Source organism: Anomaloglossus baeobatrachus, chromosome 1 (genome assembly GCF_048569485.1).
Source record: "Anomaloglossus baeobatrachus isolate aAnoBae1 chromosome 1, aAnoBae1.hap1, whole genome shotgun sequence".
Taxonomy (NCBI): Eukaryota; Metazoa; Chordata; class Amphibia; order Anura; family Aromobatidae; genus Anomaloglossus; species Anomaloglossus baeobatrachus.
Window position 1 is genome coordinate 767913359 of NC_134353.1, and position 27119 is coordinate 767940477.

At 46.6% G+C, this 27119-nt stretch overlaps 1 protein-coding gene across 1 annotated transcript in view; it reads left to right on the forward strand.

The window, feature by feature from the left end:
- The first annotated feature begins 14923 nt into the window (after positions 1-14923).
- LOC142251937 (uncharacterized) overlaps positions 14924-27119 on the forward strand; it is a 196233-nt gene continuing 184037 nt past the window's right edge. Inside the window, exons 1-2 of the mRNA XM_075324984.1 lie at positions 14924-14992; positions 16068-16159. Coding sequence (XP_075181099.1) covers positions 14926-14992; positions 16068-16159 — 159 coding nt within the window. The 5' untranslated portion in view covers positions 14924-14925. The remainder of the gene's footprint in view (positions 14993-16067; positions 16160-27119) is intronic.

The following is a 27119-nucleotide window of genomic DNA, read 5'->3' on the forward strand; positions in this document are numbered from 1 at the left end:
TGTATATATATATATATATATATATATATATATATATATATATATATATATATATTAGTGGGTACGGAAAGTTTTCACTCTGTTTCATTGCAGCCATTTGGTAAATTAAAAAAAAATCATTTTTTTTCTCAATGTACACTCTGCACCCCATCTTGTCAGAAAACCCCCCAGAGATGTACAAATGTTTGTAAATTTATTAAACAAGAAAAACTGAAATATCACACGGTCATAAGTATTCAGACCCTTTGCTCAGTATTGAGTAGAAGCACCCTTTTGAGTTAGTACAGCCATTTGTCTTTTTGGGAATGATACAACAAGCTTTTCACACCTGGATTTGGGGATCCTCTGCCATTCTTGCTTGCTGGTGGACAGCCATTTTCAGGTCTCTACAGAGATGCTCAATTGGGTTTAGGTCAGGGCTCTGGCTGGGCCAGTCAAGAATGGTCACAGAGTTGTTCTGAAGCCACTCCTTTGTTATTTTAGCTGTGAGCTTAGGGTCATTGTCTTGTTGGAAGGTGAACCTTCGGCCAAGTCTGAAGTCCAGAGCACTGTGGAAGAGGTTTTCTTCCAGGGTGTCTCTGTACTTGGCCGCATTCATCTTTCCTTCAATTGCAACCAATTGTCCTGTCCCTGCAGCTGAAAAACACCCCCATAGCATGATACTGCCACCACCATGTTTCACTGTTGGGATTGTATTGGGCAGGTGATTAGCAGTGCCTGGTTTTCTCCACACATACCGCTTAGAATTATCACCAAAAAGTTGTATCTTCGTCTCATCAGATTAGAGAATCTTATTTCTCATAGTCTGGGAGTCCTTCATATGTTTTTTGCAAACTGCGTGCAGGCTTTCATATGTCTTGCACTGAGGAGAGGCTTCCCTCTGGCCAATCTGCCATAAAGGCCCGACTGGTGGAGGGCTGCAGTGATAGTTGACCTTGTGGAACTTTCTTCCATCTCCCTATTGCATTTCTGGAGCTCAGCCACAGTGATCTGGGGGTTCTTCTTTACCTCTCTCACCAAGGCTTTTCTACCATAATTGCTCAGTTTGGTTGGATGGACAGGTCTAGGAAGAGTTCTGGTGGTCCCAAACGTCTTCCATTTAAGGATTATGGAGGCCACTGTGCTCTTCACCTGTACCTGCTCAAAATAAAATTTAATTGCATTTATTGGACTTCTGATCGTGGTTCTTCTATCTTTTGTCCTGTATCTATTCTACAGGATATTTAATACTGTTACTACTATGTACTAAATTGTAACCCTTTGGGGCTCAAAATCTGAATTCCCTATCAGTAGGTCTTTGGCCTTTATTATACTGGACATCACTGTTATACCTGTACTATGACATCATTTATTAATTTTACTCACTTATATAGTGTTAACTCCACAGCACTTTACAAACATTATCATCACTGTCCCCACTGGGGCTCACTATCAATGTTTGGCGTTTATTATACCTGTGACGTCATTAATTATTATACCTGTACTCTGATGTCACTCTTTATTATATCGTTGCTGTCAAGTTACTGTGTTTATTATATCAGCACTGTGATATCACTGAGTGTATTATCCCTGTATACTAATAATAATAATATTTATTCATTTATATAGCGCTGTTAATTCTACAGCATTGGCAACACTGTCCCCATTGGGGCGCACAATCTAGGTTCCCTGTGAGTATGTTTTTTGGGGTGTGGGAGGAAATCGTAGAACCTGGAGGAAACCCACGCAAACACAGGGAGAACTTACAAAAACTCCTTGCAGATGTTGTCCTTAGTGGGATTTGAACCCAGGACCCCAGCGCTGCAAGACTACAGTGGTAACCACTGAGCCACCGTGCCGCCCGCATAACTATATTACCCAATTTATTGCCCTTGTATGATGACATCATCATGTTTATTATACCTGTAGTGATGTCACTTGATTTCTTGTGCTTTCACTGTTTTGCCTTATTGTGTGCATTATTGTTAGTATATAAGGTGCATACGGTAAGTTATAATTGTACTCGGGAAATAATGCCATTAGAGCAGACCTGGGCCACATCCGGCCCGCGGGCCACATCCGGCCCGCCTACTCTCTGTGACCGGCCCGCCTGGTTCAGGGCGTCCTTGCTGGCCGATCACTGATGAGGGCAATCTGACCTGTTGTCCGGAGCACCAGGCTCCGGGAGGCCCGTGGTCAGATTGCCCTCATCTCACGCTGCGTGCCGGGCAGGGAACAGAGGACAGATCCTGCAGGTCCGCACAGCGTAGGCAGCGGAACACAGGAATCACTCCTCTGTTCCCTGCCCGACACTTTTCTCTGTGACACACGCGCGCCCTGATATCGTCAGTACGGTGTGCGCGTGTCATTTGAAAAGTTCCCGCCCGGCAGGAGAAGAAGCTGCAGCAGCCGGGGCCCGTACGCTGAGAGGCAGCGGCGGGGGCTCCTAGGAATACAGCATCGGTGCAGCCTGGGCATGTGAAAGAGAAGCAGCTCAGCGGGGACCCGTACGGAAGTGCCTGAGGAGGCAACAATAAGAAGAGAGGTGAGTGGTTACTAGTAACCTGCGGGGACAATGGGGGGCGGGCGGGGGGGGGAGGGGGTTAACTGTTGACAAATATTTGGGGTGTAGTGGTGTAGTATATGGGAATGTAGTTTTACAGGTGTGGTATATGGGGGGGGTGTAGTGGTGTAGTATATAGTGGTGTAGTTTTATAGGTGTGTAGTGGTGTAGTATATTACAGGTGTATATAGTGGTGTAGTATAATACAGGTATATATAGGGGTGTAGTGGTGTAGTATAATACAGGTGTATATAGGGGTGTAGTGGTGTAGTATAATGTGTATATAGGGGTGTAGTGGTGTAGTATAATACAGGTGTATATAGGGGTGTAGTGGTGTAGTATAATGTGTATATAGGGGTGTAGTGGTGTAGTATAATACAGGTGTATATAGGGATGTAGTGGTGCAGTATAATACAGGTGTATTTAGGGGTGTAGTGGTGTAGTATAATACAGGTGTATTTAGGGGTGTAGTGGTGTAGTATAATACAGGTGTATATAGAGGTGTAGTGGTGTAGTATAATACAGGTGTATATAGGGGTGTAGTGGTGTAGTATAATACAGGTGTATATAGGGATGTAGTGGTGCAGTATAATACAGGTGTATTTAGGGGTGTAGTGGTGTAGTATAATACAGGTGTATTTAGGGGTGTAGTGGTGTAGTATAATACAGGTGTATATAGAGGTGTAGTGGTGTAGTATAATACAGGTGTATATAGGGGTGTAGTGGTGTAGTATAATACAGGTGTATATAGGGATGTAGTGGTGCAGTATAATACAGGTGTATTTAGGGGTGTAGTGGTGTAGTATAATACAGGTGTATTTAGGGGTGTAGTGGTGTAGTATAATACAGGTGTATATAGGGGTGTAGTGGTGTAGTATAATACAGGTGTATTTAGGGATGTAGTATAATACAAGTGTATATAGGGGTGTAGTGGTGTAGTATAATACAGGTGTATATAGGGGTGTAGTGGTGTAGTATAATACAGGTGTATATAGGGGTGTAGTGGTGTAGTATAATACAGGTGTATATAGGGGTGTAGTGGTGTAGTATAATACAGGTGTATATAGGGATGTAGTGGTGCAGTATAATACAGGTGTATTTAGGGGTGTAGTGGTGTAGTATAATACAGGTGTATTTAGGGGTGTAGTGGTGTAGTATAATACAGGTGTATATAGAGGTGTAGTGGTGTAGTATAATACAGGTGTATATAGGGGTGTAGTGGTGTAGTATAATACAGGTGTATTTAGGGATGTAGTATAATACAAGTGTATATAGGGGTGTAGTGGTGTAGTATAATACAGGTGTGTATATAGGGGTGTAGTGGTGTAGTATAATACAGGTGTATATAGGGGTGTAGTGGTGTAGTATAATACAGGTGTATATAGGGGTGTAGTGGTGTAGTATAATACAGGTGTATATAGAGGTGTAGTGGTGTAGTATAATACAGGTGTATATAGGGATGTAGTGGTGCAGTATAATACAGGTGTATTTAGGGGTGTAGTGGTGTAGTATAATACAGGTGTATATAGGGGTGTAGTGGTGTAGTATAATGTGTATATAGGGGTGTAGTGGTGTAGTATAATACAGGTGTATATAGGGATGTAGTGGTGCAGTATAATACAGGTGTATTTAGGGGTGTAGTGGTGTAGTATAATACAGGTGTATTTAGGGGTGTAGTGGTGTAGTATAATACAGGTGTATATAGAGGTGTAGTGGTGTAGTATAATACAGGTGTATATAGGGGTGTAGTGGTGTAGTATAATACAGGTGTATTTAGGGATGTAGTATAATACAAGTGTATATAGGGGTGTAGTGGTGTAGTATAATACAGGTGTGTATATAGGGGTGTAGTGGTGTAGTATAATACAGGTGTATTTAGGGGTGTAGTGGTGTAGTATAATACAGGTGTATATAGAGGTGTAGTGGTGTAGTATAATACAGGTGTATATAGAGGTGTAGTGGTGTAGTATAATACAGGTGTATATAGGGATGTAGTGGTGCAGTATAATACAGGTGTATTTAGGGGTGTAGTGGTGTAGTATAATACAGGTGTATTTAGGGGTGTAGTGGTGTAGTATAATACAGGTGTGTATATAGGGGTGTAGTGGTGTAGTATAATACAGGTGTATATAGGGGTGTAGTGGTGTAGTATAATACAGGTGTATATAGGGGTGTAGTGGTGTAGTATAATACAGGTGTATATAGAGGTGTAGTGGTGTAGTATAATACAGGTGTATATAGGGATGTAGTGGTGCAGTATAATACAGGTGTATTTAGGGGTGTAGTGGTGTAGTATAATACAGGTGTATATAGGGGTGTAGTGGTGTAGTATAATGTGTATATAGGGGTGTAGTGGTGTAGTATAATACAGGTGTATATAGGGATGTAGTGGTGCAGTATAATACAGGTGTATTTAGGGGTGTAGTGGTGTAGTATAATACAGGTGTATTTAGGGGTGTAGTGGTGTAGTATAATACAGGTGTATATAGAGGTGTAGTGGTGTAGTATAATACAGGTGTATATAGGGGTGTAGTGGTGTAGTATAATACAGGTGTATTTAGGGATGTAGTATAATACAAGTGTATATAGGGGTGTAGTGGTATAGTATAATACAGGTGTGTATATAGGGGTGTAGTGGTGTAGTATAATACAGGTGTATTTAGGGGTGTAGTGGTGTAGTATAATACAGGTGTATATAGAGGTGTAGTGGTGTAGTATAATACAGGTGTATATAGAGGTGTAGTGGTGTAGTATAATACAGGTGTATATAGGGATGTAGTGGTGCAGTATAATACAGGTGTATTTAGGGGTGTAGTGGTGTAGTATAATACAGGTGTATTTAGGGGTGTAGTGGTGTAGTATAATACAGGTGTGTATATAGGGGTGTAGTGGTGTAGTATAATACAGGTGTATATAGGGGTGTAGTGGTGTAGTATAATACAGGTGTATATAGGGGTGTAGTGGTGTAGTATAATACAGGTGTATATAGGGGTGTAGTGGTGTAGTATAATACAGGTGTATATAGGGGTGTACTGGTGTAGTATAATACAGGTGTATATAGGGGTGTAGTGGAGTAGTATAATACAGGTGTGTGTATATAGGGGTGTAGTGGTGTAGTATAATACAGGTGTATATAGGGATGTAGTGGTGTAGTGTAATACAGGTGTATATAGGGGTGTAGTGGTGTAGTATAATACAGGTGTACATAGGGGTGTAGTGGTGTAGTATAATACAGGTGTAGTATATAGAAGTGTAGTATAATACAGGTGTATATAGGGGTGTAGTGCTGTAGTATAATACAGGTGTAGTATATAGGAGTGTAGTATAATACAGGTGTATATAGGGGTGTAGTGCTGTAGTATAATACAGGTGTAGTATATAGGAGTGTAGTATAATACAGGTGTATATAGGGGTGTACTGGTGTAGTATAATACAGGTGTATATAGGGGTGTACTGGTGTAGTATAATACAGGTGTATATAGGGGTGTAGTGGAGTAGTATAATACAGGTGTGTATATAGGGGTGTAGTGGAGTAGTATAATACAGGTGTGTGTATATAGGGGTGTAGTGGTGTAGTATAATACAGGTGTATATAGGGATGTAGTGGTGTAGTGTAATACAGGTGTATATAGGGGTGTAGTGGTGTAGTATAATACAGGTGTAGTATATAGGAGTGTAGTATAATACAGGTGTATATAGGGATGTAGTGGTGTAGTGTAATACAGGTGTATATAGGGGTGTAGTGGTGTAGTATAATACAGGTGTAGTATATAGGAGTGTAGTATAATACAGGTGTATATAGGGGTGTAGTGCTGTAGTATAATACAGGTGTAGTATATAGGAGTGTAGTATAATACAGGTGTATATAGGGGTGTAGTGCTGTAGTATAATACAGGTGTAGTATATAGGAGTGTAGTATAATACAGGTGTATATAGGGGTGTACTGGTGTAGTATAATACAGGTGTATATAGGGGTGTACTGGTGTAGTATAATACAAGTGTATATAGGGGAGTAGTGGTGTAGTATATTACAGGTGTAGTATATAGGAGTGTAGTATAATACAGGTGTATAATATAGGGGTGTAGTGGTGTAGTATATTACAAGTGTAGTATATAGGAGTGTAGTATAATATAGGTGTATATAGGGGTGTAGTGATGTAGTATATTACAGGGGTAGTATATAGGAGTGTAGTATAATACAGGTGTATATAGGGGTGTAGTGGTGTAGTATAATACAAGTGTAGTATATAGGGGTGTAGTTTATCACAGGTGTAGTATATAGTGATGTAGTGCTGCAGTTTATTACAGGTGTAGTATATAGTGATGTGGTATATTACAGGTGTATATAGGGGTGTAGTGATGTAGTATATAGTGGTATAGTATATAGAGGTGTAGTTTATTACAGGTGTAGTATATAGGGATGTATATTACAGGTGTAGTATGTGGCGGGTGTAGTGATGTAGTATATGGGGATTGTGTGTATGTGTGTATAAAGTCTGTGTATATGTATATATATTATATACACACACAGTATATATATGCGTGTTCTATATTAGTCCGGCCCTCTAAAACCATCCCAATTTCTCATGCGGCCCCATGGGAAAATTAATTGCCCACCCCTCCATTAGAGGAACCCAGCAGTTCCTCTACAACAGGGGTGGGCAATTAATTTTTCCGAGTGGCCACATGAGAAACCGTTGGTGTCTGTTGTGGAGGGCTGAACCAATAGGCTGAAATTAATTTTGCTCAATATTAATATATTGATTATATTATTTTAGAATAATATTAATTGTATCACTTAATATTGAGCAAAATTAAGTATGCTGACACACCCCTCCATGAGCCCACCCCTATATAAAGTATGAGTTCACATACAGCCCCCTACAAACAGTATGAGCCCCACAGTCCTTCTATAAATAGCCGAGCTCACACACAGCTCCCCTTTATTCAGCACAACCCTTTATACAAGCTCCCACATAGCCCCTATATATACTATGAGGCCCCCTATATACAGTATGAGCACCGTATATACAGTCCCCCATATAAAGTATGAGCCCCCAAAGTCTCTATACAGTATGAGCCCCCATATAACCCTCTATATACAGTATGAACTCCCACAAAACTCCTATATACAGTATGAGCGCCCATATATCTCTCCTATATACAATATGAGCCCACACATAGTCCTCCAATATACAGTAATGGCTCCCATATAACCCTCCTATATACAGTATGAGCCCCACATAGCCTTTTGATATAAAGTAATGGCTCTCACATAGTCTCTTATATACAGTACGAGTCCCCACATAGCCCTCATATATACAATGAGAGCTCCCCTATAGTCCTCAATATATACTATGAGCCTTCATATAGCTCCCTATATACCGTATGAGCCCCCACATAGGCTCCTATATACATTATGAGCTCCCATATAGCCTTCTAATATACACTGCCCAAATAGCTCCTGCTAAGCAGTATGTGCCTCCACGTAGACCTCCGATACACAATATGATCCCACACATCACCCTCCTATATACACTGTGAGCCCACATATAGCCCACCAATATACACAGTATGCGCCCCTACATAACCCTCCTATGTCCGCTATGAGCCCTCATATAGCTCCCTATATTCAGTATGAACCCCCACAGAGACCTCCGATACACAGTATGAGCCCTCACATAGCCCCCTATATACAGTGTGAGCCTCCACATTGTCCCCTATGTGGAAGCTAATACTGTTTTTAGCCTTTCAGCTCTCTCATTCCGCACTTTGCCCTGATTTGTTCTACAACAACAGTTTAGCTAATATCAAATGCAGAAATGCTGGGGTATGACATTGTTTAGACAAATTAACTACAACCCCTTCATTTATATTTTGTGACCAGCCGCCTGCACCCCAATATTTATTCTTCTGAAGAAAAAGATGTCCGCAGTTTCTTGTGTCCTGTGCTCCCACCGCCTGCAGGGTCCAAAAAAATGATATTTCCTGCTAATAGGTTTATAGGGCAAAGAGTGGGCATCTTATACGGTATTCCCTGCACAGAGCAAGGGGACTGTTGTACCACCATGCATGAATTGTGGCCAGCCAAGCCCAACTATAGGAGCAGATAATGCATATTAATATTCCGCAGATTAGTCACATGGGACCTGCCAGCAGCCTCATTAATTAGTTTTGGTAATTAACATCTCTGATAGAAAACTAATTAATTCTATCAAATTGAATTGTTATTTTACAGAGAGTAGAGTCATTGATGTAGGGAGATAAGTGTTTCATTGTGGTGAGGAGAGAATCTGAATGTCCTGGAGAATTTTTCTTCTAAAAGACTCCATAGCAGGAATAGGAGATTCCAGCAATGCGGAATGCTATGCATACCATATGGTACGTGCCGGAATTGGGTGCTGCTGTGTAGTATGTAACGGCTAGAGATGGGCGAATAGTCAAATACAGTGGAACCTCGCTTAACGAGTAACCCAGTTAGCGAGTATTTCGCCTAACGAGCAAGTCTTTATGTAAATTTGTAACTCGGTTTACGAGAAAGCCTTGCTGTACGAGCAAAATACTCACCGCACACACTTCCGGTTCCGTACATCCACCGCGCTCTAACCCGCTCTTGCAGTCCGCACAAACACACACAAACAAACACGCACGCACACACACATATTATGCTCACCTTACCTTCTGTTCCCTCGCCGGCTTCCTGGAACTTGCATGTATCGGGTAACCAAGGCGACCGATGCCGGACCTTCTGCTCCCAGCGCGCTCTGATTGGCCAGCGCGCTGCCTTTGAGTAGCGGCTGACAGGGGAAGGTCCTCCCTCCACAGGATGTGTATCCGGTAACCATCGCAACGAGAGAGGAACTTCCCCTGTCAGGCGCTATTCAAAGGCAGCGCGCTGGCCATTCAGAGGCAAGCGGCTCTTGCCTTTGACGTCAGCGCGCTGAGTGCGGAAGGTCCGGCATCGGTCGCCTTGGTTACCCGATACACGTCTTGTACGGGCGAACTGCAAGTTCCAGGAGACAGGCGAGGGAACGGAAAGTAAGGTGAGCATAATCTGTGTTTGTGCGTGTGTGTTTGTGTTTGTACGTGTGTGGAATGGCACAATAGGGGACCAGGATGGGAGATTTAACAAGTTGTGGAACGAATTGTTTGCATTGCAATGATTTCCTATGGGAAGTCTTGCTTTCCTGAACAAGTAACTTGGTTAACAAGCACAGTCCCAGAATGAATTGTTCTCGTTAACCAAGGTTCCACTGTATTCAGGTTATCATTATTCATGCCGAATAATTTCTATTATTCGTTCATATATTCGTACCGAGTAACGAACCTAATGCAAGTCAATGGTAAAGTTGAATAATTTTGCAGAGGACTTTGGAAGTCAGTTCAGGAGGGCTGTACAAATGCTGCAATTGATGGAGAAGTGCTGAAACTGGATGGTAAAAGCTTTGGGAAGATGCCTAGATGCATTTCTGACACACAGCTGGTTTCTGGAAATAATGTTGTCAAAGTATTACAGGGAATTAAGCAGGAGAATTATACTTACTGAGTTTCCCCGCTGCTGTCACATTGCTTTCTGGTCCGATCATTAAAGTTTATGAAAATACACTGCTTCACCTGCCCACAATCTTTGACAGTGTCTTGATTGGTTTCAGTCCTGCTTCCCATGCTCATCCTCTGTGCTGGCATCTGTGATTGGTTGCCCCCACATTAGCTGTCTGATTCCCTAAAGTGGAGTGTTAAAATAAATAAATAATTGGAAAAAATGGTGCAGGTCCCCCATGTTTTGATACCCAGTGCAGATAAAGCAGACGGCTATAGTCTGTAGCTTCCAGCTTTTTGCGTTGTGTACAGGGAACATCATGCATTTTTTTTTTTCATTATTTAAATTAATAATAAAAAAAAAGTTGTGAGATCCCCCCCCCAATTTTGACACCCAGGCACGATAAAGCAGACAGCTGGGAGCTGCTATTCTCAAGCTGGGGAGGCCCATGGTTATTAGGTCCTCCCCAGCCTAAAAACAACAGACTGCAGCCGCCCTGGAATTGGTGCATCCATTACATGTGTAAATTCTGGGGCTTTACCCAGCTCATCCCAATTGCCTTTGAGCGATGGGAATTGAGGTAATATAAGGGGTTAATGACAGCTGTGAATGGTCAAAAAAACACAGCTGTCATCAAGCCTGAGGTTAGTAATGGTAACCCCCCCATTGCTATCCCTGTAAGTCACAAGAAATAATCAAGTAACATAGAAAAAAATACTTTATTTAAAAAACAAACAAAAAAACACCCTCTTTCGCTAAGTTATTAACCCCCAAACACCCTTGCCGGTCCGACGTAATCCATTCGACGATTCTGGCTCTGCTACTTCCTGAGGTCGCATTGCAGTGCGTGGTCACATTAGAAAATACAACTCATCACTACAGTGTCAGGGACACACTGACAGAGCCGTAGTTGTGAGAGCATTTAGTTGAATGACCTCGCATGAAAGTTCAGCTGGGGTTCCCATGCTACCCCAGCTGTTACCTCAGGTGAACTGATCTGAGGTGAACTCATTAAACTCAGTGACCTCAGATGAAGTCAATGAACTTAATGCCGGATTACCAGATTAGGTGATGACATTTCTGCATCAAATCAAATCTGCAGTTCCTGGCAAAAACCCCCCCACACTGATACTGCATGTGTTTTGATGCGGTTTTGGTGCAGTATTTTGCAATGAGAATCCTAGCTGTGAAACCATTGAACTCAATGCCAGATTATGGAGTTAGGCTATTTGCGCACGTTCAGTATTTGGTTGTAGACATTTCTGCACCAATTCTGCATCTCCTGTCAAAAAATCGCACTGATACCACATGCATTTCGATGTGGTTTCGGTGTGTTTGTTTTTTGTTTTGTTTTTTTAAAGGAGCTGCAGGTTTGGTTCAGAAATGTCTGAAATCACATACTCAATGTGAAAAAAAATGTGTGCGGTCATTACAGCATGAGAATTATATTTACAAATCGCTGCCCATGGCGCACAACATCACTAGGACCCGTCACATGTACTTAGCTGCCTAGCGATATCGCTGTTCCCGGCGAACCACCTCCTTTCTAAGGGGGCGGTTTGTGCAGCGTCACAGCGGCGTCACTAAGCGGCCGCCCAATAGAAGCGGAGGGGCGGAGATGAGCGGGAAGTAACATGCCGCCCACCTCCTTCCTTCCTCATTGCGGGCGGCCGCAGGTACGGTGATGTTCCTCGTTCCTGCGGTGTCACACATAGCGATGTGTGCTGCCGCAGGAACGACGAACAACCTGCGTCCTGCAACAGCAACGATATTTGGGAAATGGACGGCGTGTCAACGATCAACAATAAGGTACGTAATTTTGATCGTTAACGGTCGTTCGTGCGTTTCACACGCAACTACATCGCTAGCGAGGCCGGATGTGCATCACGAATTCCGTGACCCCAACGACATCTCGTTTAGCGATGTCGTTGTGTGTAGAGCGGCTTAACTGTCATTACTCAAAGCAAATCCAAGGTGGCAGCCCCAATGCTTCAGTAATACTAGAATTAAATAAAAACTAAATAAACAGTGAATTTAATATTGTATTAAAAATACTTGATTTCATAATCACTATTATTAATACAAAAATAAAAAACGCAACACCTTCCCTTTAAAGATTCAGTGTGAACAGATGCATAAATGAACATGACATACAATTACAAATAAGACAGTTGCACTCTGAGATGCTAAAGCATGCAAACCATAAATGTAAGAATATAGACATGCATTATTGCTAAATGAAATGGCCATTTTTGTATGCTAAATATCTATATTTTTTTCCTTATATTTGCTTTAGCAGTAATGCATGTCTATATTCTTACACTCATGGTTTGCATGCTTTAGCATTACAAAGTGCAACTGTCTTTTTTTTGTCATTGTATGTCATGTTCAGTTATGCACCTGATCACATTGCATGTTCGGGAGTGCTGTCAGTCTTTTTGTGTGGATTACCAGATTAGGCTTTGTGCACACGTTCAGTATTTGGTTGCAGACATTTCTGCACCAAATCTGCATCTCCTGGCAAAAAAATGCACCAATACCACGTGTTTCTATGCGGTTTTGGTGTTTGTTTGTTTTTTTTTAAATACTCGACGAATAGCAAATATCGCGAATACCTATCTATTTGTGTGATTAATGAACAGTGCAGAGTATATCCAATCATCACTAGTAACAGCCTTTTAACTTGCTTCAGATATTAGGTAGCAATCAGATTGGTCACTTGTCCACGCAGGTATTTAATTGTAGCAGAAGATATCTGTTACGGATCTATCTGTAGAGTTAAAGCATCACTCCAGCGTTGTTTTTTTATTTCCACTACTGGAGTGGTGCTCTAAATCTGACCCTAGTCTTATACTTACCCTTCGGTATCTTCATTTGTTCTCAGCGCACTCCAGAGGGTCTTCTCCAGTTTGTGAACTGTCAGTGCTCCAGTGTTTCATGGAGCAAGCGAGAGGTCACGTCTCAATCTGGAATTAAAGTCTCAGTTACTTAAGAGGTTATCCACTACTTGGCCAACTCTTTCTCATGTCCCATGTTTTCCCCTGTAAAAATAGAAAAGCTTATACTCACCTCCCATGCCAACGTAGTCCCAGCGATGTTGGCACTCGCTCTCCTGGGGCCCATGTCAGAATGTTACATCAGGAGGGTCCTGTGCTCAATCAGTTTCGGTTTCACTTTCCCCGCCTCTGGACATATAATTAATCAAGTGGTAGTGAGCTGCTGGAATGTTGCCAGCACAAGATGTAAGATATCTTTTTTATTTTAATGGGGGCAAACATGAGAATTAGAAAGGGTTGTCTAAGGCCGCTTTCACACTGCGTTCCTCTCAGTGGTCCCATCTGGACTTCGGTCCGAACCCCCCAAAAAATGGGTTTCACAGTTTACTATGTCTGGGTGTCCGCGTCCAATAGGTGTATACTCCCGAAAATGGTGCACCACAGAGTATACGGTGACTCCGTCTGCACCATAGTTATTACCCTGTTAACACATAGGTGTCATGCTAGGAACAGTAAAGTACTAAGCGAACAGTGAAAGGGAAGGGAAACCCTGTGTCTAAGGAAAGGAAAGATGGTAACCCCTGACCAAACCTACTGCTGGTCCCTGGGGTCCCTCACCACCCTAGATAGGTTCCACACCTATGTGCCGAGCTGGATACGTGTCCCTAGGTAACCCTAGTGCTGAGCCCTAAATAGGAAATGGATGGGATGAGCTCTTTGTCAACCCCACTAAACACTATAGAAGATACAAGGGGGACACACGGGGGAAACATGCATGAACTACTTATCCACAGATGACACCGGTAGAAGTTCAGCAATGTTTTCAGCAACAATACCATAGTGGAGTTCAAGCCACTCTTCCAACCAAGGCTTGAATGGACTGAAAAATATCACCAGCACCAGCCCCAGTCCAAGGAAGGAAGGAATATTTAAGCACCAAGAGAATAATGATGATCAGCAGCTGGGTAGAATGCAAGCTCCTGTTGGGTCCAAAATAGGGAGAGATGAACCCAGCAGGAAAGCTACCCATTCCAAAGAATACTGACAGCAGGAACAATGGAAAGTCAGGGAGCATTCTGTGCAGACAAACGCTGTGACCTTCTATGGCCAGAAACCACATGACTATGTCACCTGTGACACATGCATGACAATACATCCAAAACCCGTTTTGCAGGGTGTTCGAAAGGAAGCCCCAACGGGACCACTGAACGAGTCGAGGATCGCAGTGTGAAAGCGGCCTAAGTAGCAGACAACTCTTTTAAGTGACATATTGTAATTTTTTCTGTGGATGGATATAGATCAGCCACTGCTCTCACCTAACTCTTCCAAAATCATCTGGACTGGGCCCATTGGTAGGCAATTCAACCACGACCATCACCTCATATTGCAGCATGATAATTCATGACCTCATGTTGCAAGGATCTGTACACAATTCCTGGAATTCCTGGAAGCTAAAAACATCCCAGTTCTTGAATGGCCAGCATACTCACCGGACATGTCAGCTATTGAGCAGATTTGGGATGCATTTGATCAAGTTCCCGCCAATATCCAGCAACTTTGCACAGCCATTGAAGAGGACTGGACCAACATTTCTCAGGCCACAATCAACAACCTGCTCACCTCTATGCGAAGGAGATGTGTTACACTATGTGAGGCTAATGGTGGTCACACCAGATGCTGACTGGTTAATAGATATCTAATCTGCTTACAATTTTATGATAATTAGTGCCACTTACATCTTTGGTAGTCCTAGTTCAATGGCCATTAAAAAAATTAAAATGGCTTTGATGTACGGAGCAGATGTTTGGATTACATATTAGATAGTCTTTTTGTTTTCTTAGGACAATATGACTAATATTGCACGAGACAAAGAAACAGATTTTGAGGATTCGGCAGAAGACGATATTGGAATAAGTAAGGAAGTTATTAACAATCAAATATTTACATTGTAATTTCCATAATTACTTCTACCTAATAATAAAGACAATTCAGGTTACAAATAAATAATATTTGCACACATGTAACAGCTCATAATATGGCAGAGCAGTGTGCATGGACCACGTCTGGACATAGTGCTCCCAACTACTGTCTACGTTGAAAGCTGTATGCATAAAGATATTCCATTCTAGAAGCATCGATCCTAGAATACATATAGTGGCACAAATGGAAGATGCCACACATTTCAGTCCTTATACCTTGAGCTTTCTTGGCAGTGTTGTTTCCTCCAGTTGGGGTTTTTCATGTATTAAAGGAAATCTGTCACCAGGTTTTTTCCTTATGAGCTGCGGCCACAACCAGTAAGCCCTTATTATTCCAGAATGCCATCGCCATCCTCCTTCCCAGCTCCATTGTGCTCCTGCGCATTTACACTTTAATCTGCCCTGCTGAGGGCAGAGCAAAGTACTGTAATGCGCAGACACGAGGAAAGGTCAAAGTCCACCCGCACATGCGCACTACAATACTTTGTTTTGCCCTCAGCCGGGCAGAGAGAAGTGCACGTGCGCAAGAGCACAATAGGGGCATGTGTGTGGATAATGTAGGGCGCGTCATGCACACAAGGCTGGGATGGAGGACGACAATCGTAAAAGATGTAGGAGGCGCTGGACCAAGACCAGTGACACCCATCGGACCAGACCGCCCCCTAGGTGAGTATTATAAAGGTGTTTGTTATGTTATACAGCACGGTGTGGGCTCTTATATACTGTACAGTGTTCTAGAATGCTGTATATAAGGGTCACTGGTAGTGGCTGCAGCTTATAAGGGAAAAACCTAGTGACAGGTTCCCTTTATAACTGTCCCAGCAAAAACCCTCTAGAGTCCATGTTTCACTTTTCTTTTTGTGATACATGAATCCCTAGATTACAGCCAATTATTTCTTCTAATACAATATAGAATTTGTAAATATGATCATCTTTGATCAGCTTATTTTGCAAATCATTGACTTTGATTTATTAATTTCTGTACTAATGAATGTATGAAACTATTCCAGGTCTTCAGCTACAACGTCTCTCTGAGAATAGGCATCGGGATCACTGTGATTACCTGTTGGACGCATTGGATCAACAACTTGACCAACTGCAGGTATTAATGCAGACAGGTTGGGAAACGCAGATAACGTTTTAACTAGACACTCCCAATAAGTTGCAAAAGTGGTTTATTTGAAATGGCAGCAAATCCCGTGTGTGAAGACGTTTGGGTCATACAATTGACCTTCATCAGTTCACATGCTGCTAAAGGAAATCTGCCTAGAAGAGTGGCGTGTGGAGATAAACAGAGGCGCCTGTACCATTAGCAGTGGACACTGCTTGTTTACCTCCACTATAATATGCATGTTCAGATTGTTTTTTTGTTTCTTTTTTTTACATCTGCACACAGGCCCCTTCTGCTCATAGTCTTCACCGCTGTGTCCTCAATAAAATGGCACTGGAGATCGCGGTACATGCATGCGCAGACTTTAATCAAGACATAATTACTGTGGCAATGTGCACGTGACGGCAACAACAGCAAAGGCAGCGTAGCGCAATATTCAAATAAAGAACAGGGGGAATGCAACCAAGCATCCAATCTTTCAACAAAACATATGCCTGGATTCAGCATCTTAAGGGGGCTTTACACACAACGACATTGCTAACGAGATGTCGTTGGGGTCACGGAATTCGTGACGCACATCCGGCCTCGTCGTTGCGTGTGACACGTACGAGCGACCGCTAACTATCAAAATTACTCACCTAATCGTTGATCGTTGACACGTTGTTCAAATCACAAATATCGTTGATGGTGCTGGATGCAGGTTGTTCGTCGTTCCTGAGGCAGCACACATCGTTACGTGTGACACCCCAGGAACGACGAACAACACCGTACCTGTGTCCTCCGGCAACGAGGTGGGAGTGACTTTCCTGCGGCTGCTCTCCGCCCCTCGGCTTCAATTGGACGCCTGCTGTGTGACGTTGCTGTGACGCCGCACGAACCGCCCCCTTAGAAAAGAGGCAGTTCGCTGGCCACAGCGACGTCGTTAAACAGGTAAGTATGTGTGATGGGTGCTAGCGATATTGTGCGCCACGGACAGCGATTTGCGTGGCTGTCCATCACAAATACAAAAATAGAAAGAATTGAAGCAGTGCACTAACTATTATTGTCCATGATTCTTTATTTCAAATCTATAAAATCAAATTGCGGGGTGCAGGGAAGTGGGACTGGGGAACGTTCAGACAAGGGCCGTTTCTTTTAAATGCATAAAATCACCAAATTACGGGGTGCGTCAATTCGCGCGTGTCTTCAGGACCCATTGAAGCGCAGCTTGACACTCGCGAATCGGTGCACCCCGTAATTTGGTGATTTTTATGGATTTAAAATAAAGAATCGTGCACAAAAATAGTTAGTACTGCTGCTTCAATTCTTTCTATTTTTGTATGTTGTGATGAACAGCCCTGCATTTCTCTTTCTCTTAGCCTAACAATGATCAGTATGATCAATGCAACGCAGGAAGGGAAACCAAATGCTGCTACAATTCTTACTTCCTTTCTCACCTTTTCATTGGGGGACACAGTCATTGGGTTATATGGTGTCTCCAGGGGAGGCGTGACACTAGGTTTGAAAAAAGTGTTAGCTCCTCCTCCCACAGCATATAACCCCAGCTAGGCGGGAACTAGCTCAGTTTTTTTCCTAGTGTCAGCAGGGAGGCTGACATGTCTGGACTGAGCGCCACCAGAGGTGCCTCAGGCCAGCTTATTTTTACTTTTTATTTTGTTTTTCTTTTCTTATTCATTCTATTTTTGATAGGGGCAATACCAGGGTGCCTTGCCACCCCCGTTCTCCCCGTGTATGGGCAGAGGAAACCTGGCGTGCACAAGCCGTCAGTCTTCCCTCGCGCCCAAGTGGTCGGGTCTGCGTACCCCTCCAGGCTCCCTGGAAGCACCTCACACCAACGTAGCTCCAGAGGGCTAGCAGAGCCAAGGACCTGCTTCAGCCTTGAGCCGAAGATGCGTCCCCGAGATCCCCGCATCCCAGGACCGACGCGTCTTCAGACGGAGCCAGGAGCAGGTAGGGAGACGACGAGTCAATCCCCTGCATCCAAACCGCCGCCTGAAAAGACGCAGGTGGGGCGATGCAGGCCGTGATCCTAGGGAAGCATCATTAATTAAGCTCCCGGCTTCGGCCTGCATTCTAGCAACGCCCCCTCCACTGCTCTAGAAGCTGCTCCCTCAAGTGGGCCGTCTCTCCCCTCCATGCTGCCAGAGAACACTGGACGCCATTACATGTGGGGAGCAGACACAGGTGAGATCGCCTCCTTGGCTCTGCGATTCTGCAGCACTATATACCGCTCTGCTCAGTGGTATATCGCTGTCTTTCTAGCGGTGTGTGTCTGCTGGCTGGCGGTGTATATCAGCTTTTAGCAGTATATACTAACTGTGCCTATAGGTATATACCGACAGGGTTGCTACTTTACTCGGTATATACCGGCTCTGCATAGCAGTCATTTATAATACTGCTAGCAGCTCCTCACCCTCAGCAGTCCCTTTATAATACTGCTAGAGGCTCACTGAACTTATTTTGGAACTGTTGCTAACATGCGTAACCGCAAGGGTGATAAAGCTTCCCAGGCGTTGTGAGACTGTGACCGGGGTTATCTATGACGGCCGGTATGTCTCGCCCCGGTTGTGCTCACTCCATGATAGAAAGTAAATCCACTCTAGGGTTAATACTGTTTCCCTACAGGCTGAAGGAAGGGTTAAATGGAAACAGGAACGAGGGCAGGTGTGCCGGGTGTGAGGGAGTGAACAGAACTCCCTGAGTCCTCTGCTGGAGAGGCACATGTATATTGCTGTGGACTTTTGTTTGGACATTAAACCGTGTGCTGTGAACCTTAATGCCTGGATCCCGTGTCTTCTGCTGCTCAGCCGACCGTGCTACCTCACATATGGTAGAGAATGCGGGAATGACAGCCGGTGAGGTGAAGCATCCATCCCTGGTGACCCAGTAGCACATGTCCTGGATTCGAGCGGTTATACTACAGCCCAAACCCGGCGACGCCATGGAGGACATACTAAAGCAGCAGCAACAGACTAATGCACAGCTGCAAGAGGCTAATGCACAGCAGCAACAGACCAATGCACACCTGCTCCGGGCGTTGGAACGTCAGCAGCAATCCTTGCAAATGCAGGACAAAAGGCACCAAGAACAGCTGGTTCAGGCCAATACACGTCAGCAGCAAGCCTTGCAATTGCAGGAACAAAGACATCAAGAACAGATGATTCTCCTGGCCAAGTCGATCCGTGCCGGACCGGCAGCAACAACCCCGGGGCCGGGTGACGACGGCAGCGTCCGGAAAGCGGTGAGACAAGCGTTGCAAAAGATGACCCCGGGGGATGATGTGGAAGCGTTCCTGGCGGTGTTTGAGCGGGTGGCCGAGCGGGAAAAGCTGCCGACCCCCCAGTGGGATGAGGTATTGTCGCCCTATCTGACATGGGAACCCCAAAAAGCGTACCTGGACCTCTGTACCGAGGACGCCATTGACTATGTGACCCTGAAAGCCGAAATACTGGCTCGGTTGGGGGTGAATACCTATGTACGGGCTCAGCGGGTAAATCAGTGGTTCTATGAGGAAGCCAAACCCGTACGCTCCCAGGCCTATGACTTGTTGCATCTTGTAAAAAAGTGGTTGCAGCCTGACACTCTGAGCCCGGCGCAAATGGTGGAAAGGGTAGTAGTGGATCGTTTTGTGCGCACTTTACCCGTCACCATTCAACGGTGGGTAGGACAGGGTGACCCGAGTACCCTGGACCAATTAGTGTCCCTGGTAGAGCGGCATGTGGCTACGCAGGACTTGATACGGGACACTGAGACTTTGCGTACCGCCCGTCGGTCCGGCCCCTCAAAGCCTAGGGCCAAGGACCCACCGCTGACAACGGTGCAGGAGTCCCCTACCCTCCCGTCTGAGGCCGCGCCCACCATTCCTGAGGTCCGGAAGGTTCTGTACACTAAACGACAACCCGTCAAGGGGGTTTCCGTCCCCATTAGATGTTGGCGGTGCCAGCGGGTGGGACATATGGAAGCCCAGTGTCCACTCACCACGGAGCCCATGGATTGTGGGGTTACCCGGCGGGGTTCAATGTATGCTTAGGTGGTGTGTACCGCTGACCTGGTCTCCCCAGAGACTGAGCCCCACTTGTGCCAAATACAGGTGAATGGATGTCCGGTTACAGGATTGTTGGATTCCGGAAGCTTAGTGACCCTGGTGCGATCCACCTTGAGGGCTAAAGTAAAGGCCACAGGACGTACCGTGGGGGTGGTTTGCATACATGGGGACCGCCGAGACTATCCCACGGGGATTGTCACCATCACAGCACCTTGCGGTCAGGTGCAACATGAGGTGGGACTTCTTAACACTCTTCCCTATGACGTGATCCTAGGAAGGGATCTGCCCTATTTTTGGACTTTATGGAAGGGACCCCCTAAGTCTCCTCAGATATTGGTCAGTCCGGGACCTGAGCCCTACAATCCTGAATCCGGGACACCTGCCGTAGGGGTCCCCATGATAGGGACAGAATGTGAACCCGATAGGTCGCCCCTAGAGGTATTGGCAGGAGAGGCTGAGACGGTCGAACCCATCCCGGAGTTGGAGGCGTGCCCGGATACGTTTGGGACAGCCCAACTCCAGGACCCTACATTAATACATGCCCGGAGTCGGGTGACAGTAATTGACGGGGTGGCACAGCTGCCCGGTGCCCAGGTAAGGTACCCCCATTTCGCTCTTAAGCAGGATTTACTCTACCGGTAGATGAAATACGGGGCGTAGGGGTAGAGCAGTTGGTGATGCCCCAGCCGCATCGCCGGCGGGTCCTCGACTTGGCTCATAAACACCTGATGAGTGGCCACCTAGGGGTCAAGAAAACGCAGGAGCGAGTATTGCAAAGGTTCTATTGGCCCGGGGTCTTTGGGGAGGTAAAATGGTTCTGAGAAACCTGCCCGGAGTGTCAGCTTACCGCACCCCTGACCCATTTTCGCAGTCCGTTGGTACCGTTACCCATTATAGAAGTCCCTTTTGAACGGATAGGGATGGATCTGGTGGGGCCCCTCGTAAAGTCCGCTCGAGGGCACCAACATATTCTAGTGATCGTTGACTATGCCACCCGGTATCCCGAGGCGATACCTCTCAGACATACTGCAGCAAAGCTTATAGCTCGGGAGTTGTTTGCTGTGTTCTGCCGGGTGGGGTTGCCCAAGGAGATCCTTACGGATCAGGGGACCCCATTCATGTCTAAAGTGACCAAAGAGCTATGCCGGCTACTCCAGATCAAGCAGTTGCGTACGTCTGTGTATCATCCTCAAACGGACGGTTTAGTCGAGCGTTTCAATAAAACCCTGAAAACCATGCTCAAAAGGGTGATTTCAAAAGACGGGAAAGACTGGGATATGATGCTTCCCTATTTGATGTTTGCCATCCGTGAGGTCCCACAGGCATCCACGGGGTTTTCGCCTTTTGAATTGTTATACGGGCGACATCCCCGGGGATTGTTGGACCTGGCAAAGGAAACATGGGAGCAAGAGCCCACCCCCCATAAAAGTGTGATTGAACACATTTTAGGAATGCAGAACCGCATAAGCGCGGTCATGCCAATTGTGAAGGAGCATTTACAGGAGGCTCAGGCCGCGCAAAGCGGCCGCTACAATAGACAAGCCACCGTGCGGACCTTTAAACCCGGGGATCGGGTGTTGTTATTAATCCCCACGGCGGAGAGTAAATTCCTGGCTCAGTGGCAAGGCCCCTACGAGATAAAGGAAAGAGTCGGGGTGGTTAACTATAAAGTATTGCAGCCCGGTAGGCAGAAACCTGAACAAATATACCATGTCAACCTATTAAAACCTTGGCAGGAACGGGAAAGCCTGATGGCTGTTTTTTCCCCATCTCCCTCCTCTTCGGGTCGTTCACCTCCGGCTCCAGCGACCTCCGAAGAGGATGAACCGGAAGTAAGGATTGGAGAAGCCCTCACCAAGACTCAGAGGCGAGAGGCCAGACGGTTGGTTCAGCAGAACCCCGATGTCTTCTCCGAGCTGCCCGGTAGGACCAGTCTGATACGACATGATATTGTCACCGAGCCCCACCTGAAGGTACGCCTGAAGTCATACCGGGTACCGGAGGCTCGACGACAAGCCATATCGGAGGAAGTAAAGACAATGTTACGCCTGGGGGTCATCGAAAAATCCTGGAGTGAATGGGCTAGTCCGATTGTCCTAATACCAAAACCCGATGGCTCCTTAAGGTTCTGCAATGACTTTAGGAGATTGAACGAAATATCCAAGTTCGATCTCTACCCCATGCCCCGGGTGGATGAGCTGATTGATAGGTTGGGACAGGCGCGATATTTTACCACGCTCGACCTGACCAAGGGGTACTGGCAGGTGCCACTGACGGAGTCCGCCAAGGAGAAAACCGCTTTTGTTACGCCGGAGGGTCTCTTCCACTATGTTGTCTTGCCTTTTGGGTTACATGGCGCTCCGGCCACGTTCCAGAGGTTGATGGACTTAGTGCTGGAACCCCACCAGGCGTATGCATCAGCGTACCTTGATGACATCATTATTTACAGCTCCGATTGGCAGACCCACTTGGAACAGGTACAAGCGGTGGTGGACGCGCTTCGAACAGCCGGATTGACAGCCAATCCCAAGAAATGTGCGTTGGGACTCACGGAAGCCCGCTACTTGGGCTACGTGATAGGCCAAGGAGTGATTAAGCCCCAAATTAACAAGGTTGAGGCGATCCAGAAGTGGCCTAGACCCCTGACCACGAAGCAGGTTAGGGCCTTCCTGGGTATCGTGGGGTACTACAGGAGGTTTGTAAAGGATTTTGCGGGACTATCAGCCCATTTGACGGACCTTCTCAAAGGCAAGAAGTCCGTCATGGTGCGCTGGACTCCGCAGGCCGAGGACTCCTTCCGGGCCCTGAAGGGGGTCCTGTGCGGACAGCCCGTTCTTGTACACCCTGATTTCCGGAAGGAGTTTATAGTATAGACTGACGCCTCAGAGGTCGGCCTGGGGGCAGTGTTGTCTCAGGTGGTTCAGGGGGAGGAACACCCCGTCACCTTCTTAAGTAGGAAGCCCACCCCTCCCGAGCGGAATTATAGCGTAGTGGAGAAGGAGTGCCTGGCGATCAAGTGGGCCTTGGAGTCCCTACGCTATTACCTGCTGGGACGGCAGTTTCGCTTGGTGACGGATCACTCTCCACTGGTCTGGATGAGGTCCGCCAAGGAACGGAATGCCCGGGTTACCCGGTGGTTCCTTTCTCTGCAGAACTTCCGGTTTACGGTTGAATATAGGGCCGGTGGGTTGCAGGGCAACGCCGATGCCTTGTCCCGCGGCCCGTGTTTGATGGCGGGAGTTCAACCCCGCACGCTTGAACTGAGGGGGGGGGTATGTGAGACTGTGACCGGGGTTATCTATGACGGCCGGTATGTCTCGCCCCGGTTGTGCTCACTCCATGATAGAAAGTAAATCCACTCTAGGGTTAATACTGTTTCCCTACAGGCTGAAGGAAGGGTTAAATGGAAACAGGAACGAGGGCAGGTGTGCCGGGTGTGAGGGAGTGAACAGAACTCCCTGAGTCCTCTGCTGGAGAGGCACGTGTATATTGCTGTGGACTTTTGTTTGGACATTAAACCGTGTGCTGTGAACCTTAATGCCTGGATCCCGTGTCTTCTGCTGCGCAGCCGACCGTGCTACCTCACAGCGTCCTCTACGGACCTCTACTATGCTTGTACCACCTGTGGACGCTCGTTTTCTAGTGGCCGAAGCTATCCACTATGCCAGGGCTGCGATGCCCCTACTACCGTGTCACAACAGCCTCCGCTGCCGGACCAGGAGGTCGTGCAGTCTGTGGATTTGGCTGCGGCCACTATCCAGGCAGTACCCCAGTCTGATGACGTTATTCCTGCCTGGGCTCTTCTAATGTCTAAGAGGTTAGATGACCTGGACGCTCAGATATCCCAGCCTTCCACAGGCTCTCACAGCCTCCCCCCGGCTCAGCTCCCCCAGGGGAGCCCACCTTCGTCTGGTGTCTCGTTCCCAGTACGTAAAAAGGCTGTCTCCAAAAGACGCCATTGCGACCGTTACGTCTCGTCCGACTCGGACGATGATCAGTCTGACTCGGGCTCCGTGACCTTTAGTAGTCACGATTCCCAAGACTCTGACTCTGGTTCAGATGTCCCTTCTGAGTCTAGACATATGGAAGACACATTAATTTCAGCTGTCAATCACTCTCTGTCGATTTCTGATCAGCCTTCGGACCCGACTTCTCAGTCGGCAATCAAGCGGGCCAAGAAGCCTCCTAAGCCCTTTGCCCAGGATCCGATTTTTCATCAAATCATATCTAAACGGTGAGATCACCCTGATAGGAGGTTTAATAAAAAATCCTCCTCTTCATTCGCTTATCCCTTTCCATCGGAACTGGTTAAGCTCTGGTCAGTATCCCCCGTTGTGGATCCGCCAGTATCCAGGCTGGCTAAACACACGGTTATGTCTGTCTCAGACACCGCGTCTCTCAAGGACTCGTCCGACCGCGCTGTTGATGCTGCGGTCAAATCTATTTTCGAGGCTTCGGGCTCCTCTCTGCGCCCCCTATTTGCCTTGACATGGGTAGCGAGAGCTATGAGTGTGTGGAGTAGGAACTTGCGCAAGTTGCTTCGCTCTTGCAATATTCCTTCAGAGGCTCTTGAGATCCTTGATTTGTTCTCTCTAACCTCTAATTATTTTCTTCACGGCTCCCTAGATGCAGCTAGTTTGTCAGCCCTAACGGCAGCCAACGCTGTTTTTGCCCGCAGAGTCCTATGGCTAAAGGTATGGAACGCGGACAGTGCCTCCAAGAAGTCCCTGTCCACACTCCCCTTCCAGGGTCTTCGTCTGTTTGGAGAATTCCTGGACAAGCTTATATCTGAGACGACGGGTGGTAAAAGTACCATTCTACCACAAAAGCGGTCTGTATCCAAAAATTTTAAAAAGTCTTCTTGGCGCAGGCAGTCCTTTCGGCCCGCCCCCAAAAACCATCACAGGGGTCGCCGCAACGCTCAGATCGGGGATCCGGTCCCTCAAGGGACTCTTCCTGGCGTTCCCACTCCAGGCAATCTAAATCCAAGTGACCTCGCCCCGCGAAGGCCCCTTCAGAATGACGCCGGGTACCCCTCAGAGCCGACTCCTGTTGGAGGGTGGCTTCTGCTTTTTCGGGATATCTGGCTAGACCATACTCACGATGCTTGGGTTCAAGAAATCGTCACCTCAGGTTACAAGATCGATTTCCATTCCCTACCGGCCAACAGGTTTCTCCGTTCTCGGCTTCCAAAGTCCACAACACAAAGCCAGGCCTTATGTCAGGCCATAGCCTCTGTGCAAAAAGCAAACGTTATCATTCCAGTCCCCCTGGAACAGCGCGGCAAAGGTTCCTATTCAAACCTCTTTGTCGTCCCCAAAAAAGATGGCTCTGTCCGTCCTATCCTGGACCTCAAAAGGCTAAACAGGTCCGTACAGATTCGGACCTTCCGAATGGAATCATTGCGAGCCGTACTAGCTGCTATGGAACCGGGAGAATTCCTAGCTTCCATAGATATTCAAGATGCTTATTTACACATTCCCATATGTGTATCGCATCAACGGTTCCTTCATTTTGCCGTAGGACACCGTCATTTCCAATTCAGGGCCCTTCCCTTTGGACTGGCTACTGTGCCTCGGGTCTTCACAAAGGTCATGGCAGCCGTCATGTCCATTTTATAGAGGCGTCCTGGTCGTTTCCTATTTGGACGACCTACTTATCAAAGGGAGCTCTCTTCAAGTTTGCTCAGAAAGCGTGCAAATTTGCCCAGACACGCTCTCAAGGCCAGGGTGGCTTCTCAACTTCAACAAGTCATCCCTCATTCCTCATCAGCGCATCACCTTTTTAGGTATGCTGATAGACACGGTTCAGGCCCGGGGTTTTTCTTCCAGAAGACAAGAGGTCTTCTCTGATCCGGGCCGCCCAATCCCTCCGCTCCCGCCGTTACACATCCCTCCGGAGTGGGATGAGAGTGTTAGGCAAGATGGTAGCAGTCATGGAAGCCGTGTCGTTTGCCCAATTCCATTTGTGCCCTCTGCAATTGGATCTTCTGTCCTCTTGGGACAAGAATCCAGCCTCTCTAGACCGGTCAGTCCGCTTATCTCGGACTGCCCTCAGTTCCCTCGTCTGGTGGACTCAGGTCTCATCCCTATCTCAGGGGAAGTCCTTCCGCCCTGTCCACTGGCACGTAGTCACGACAGATGCCAGCCTGTTAGGCTGGGGGGCGGTGTTTCTCCACCACACTGCTCACGGACGCTGGTCTCACCCCGAGCGATCCCTTCATATCAACGTTCTGGAGATCAGGGCCATATTTCTGGCCCTTCAGACCTTTCAACCCTTGCTTCTGGGCCTCCCGGTTCGGATCCAGTCAGACAATGCCACGGCTGTGGCTTACGTCAACCGTCAGGGAGGAACTCGCAGCAGGGCAGCGATGAAAGAAGTCTCCAGGATTCTTCTTTGGGCAGAGATGCACATTCCCATTATTTCAGCTGTCCATATTCCGGGGATAGACAACTGGGCCGCAGACTTTCTCAGCAGGCAAGGTCTAGCGGCAGGCGAATGGTCCCTCCACGACGAGGTGTTCCATCAGATCACTCTTCGTTAGGGGCTCCCAGATGTGGACCTCATGGCTTCTCGGCTAAACGCCAAAGTACATCCCTTCGTATCCCGGTCGAGAGACCCGCTAGCACTCGGCTCTGACGCTCTAGTCCTCCCGTGGTCGCAGTTTCGCCTGCCATACGTTATCCTTCCGTTCCCTCTCATTCCGAGAGTAATCAAGAAAATCAAAGCGGAGGGAATCCCGGTGATCCTCATGGCCCCGGACTGGCCCAGAAGAGCCTTGTTTCCAGAGCTCCTCCACCTTCTCGGCGACACTCCCTGGCGTCTTCCCGACCGCCCGGATCTTCTGTCGCAAGGTCCAACATTCCACCAGAATACAGCACAGCTGCATTTGATGGCGTGGCGCTT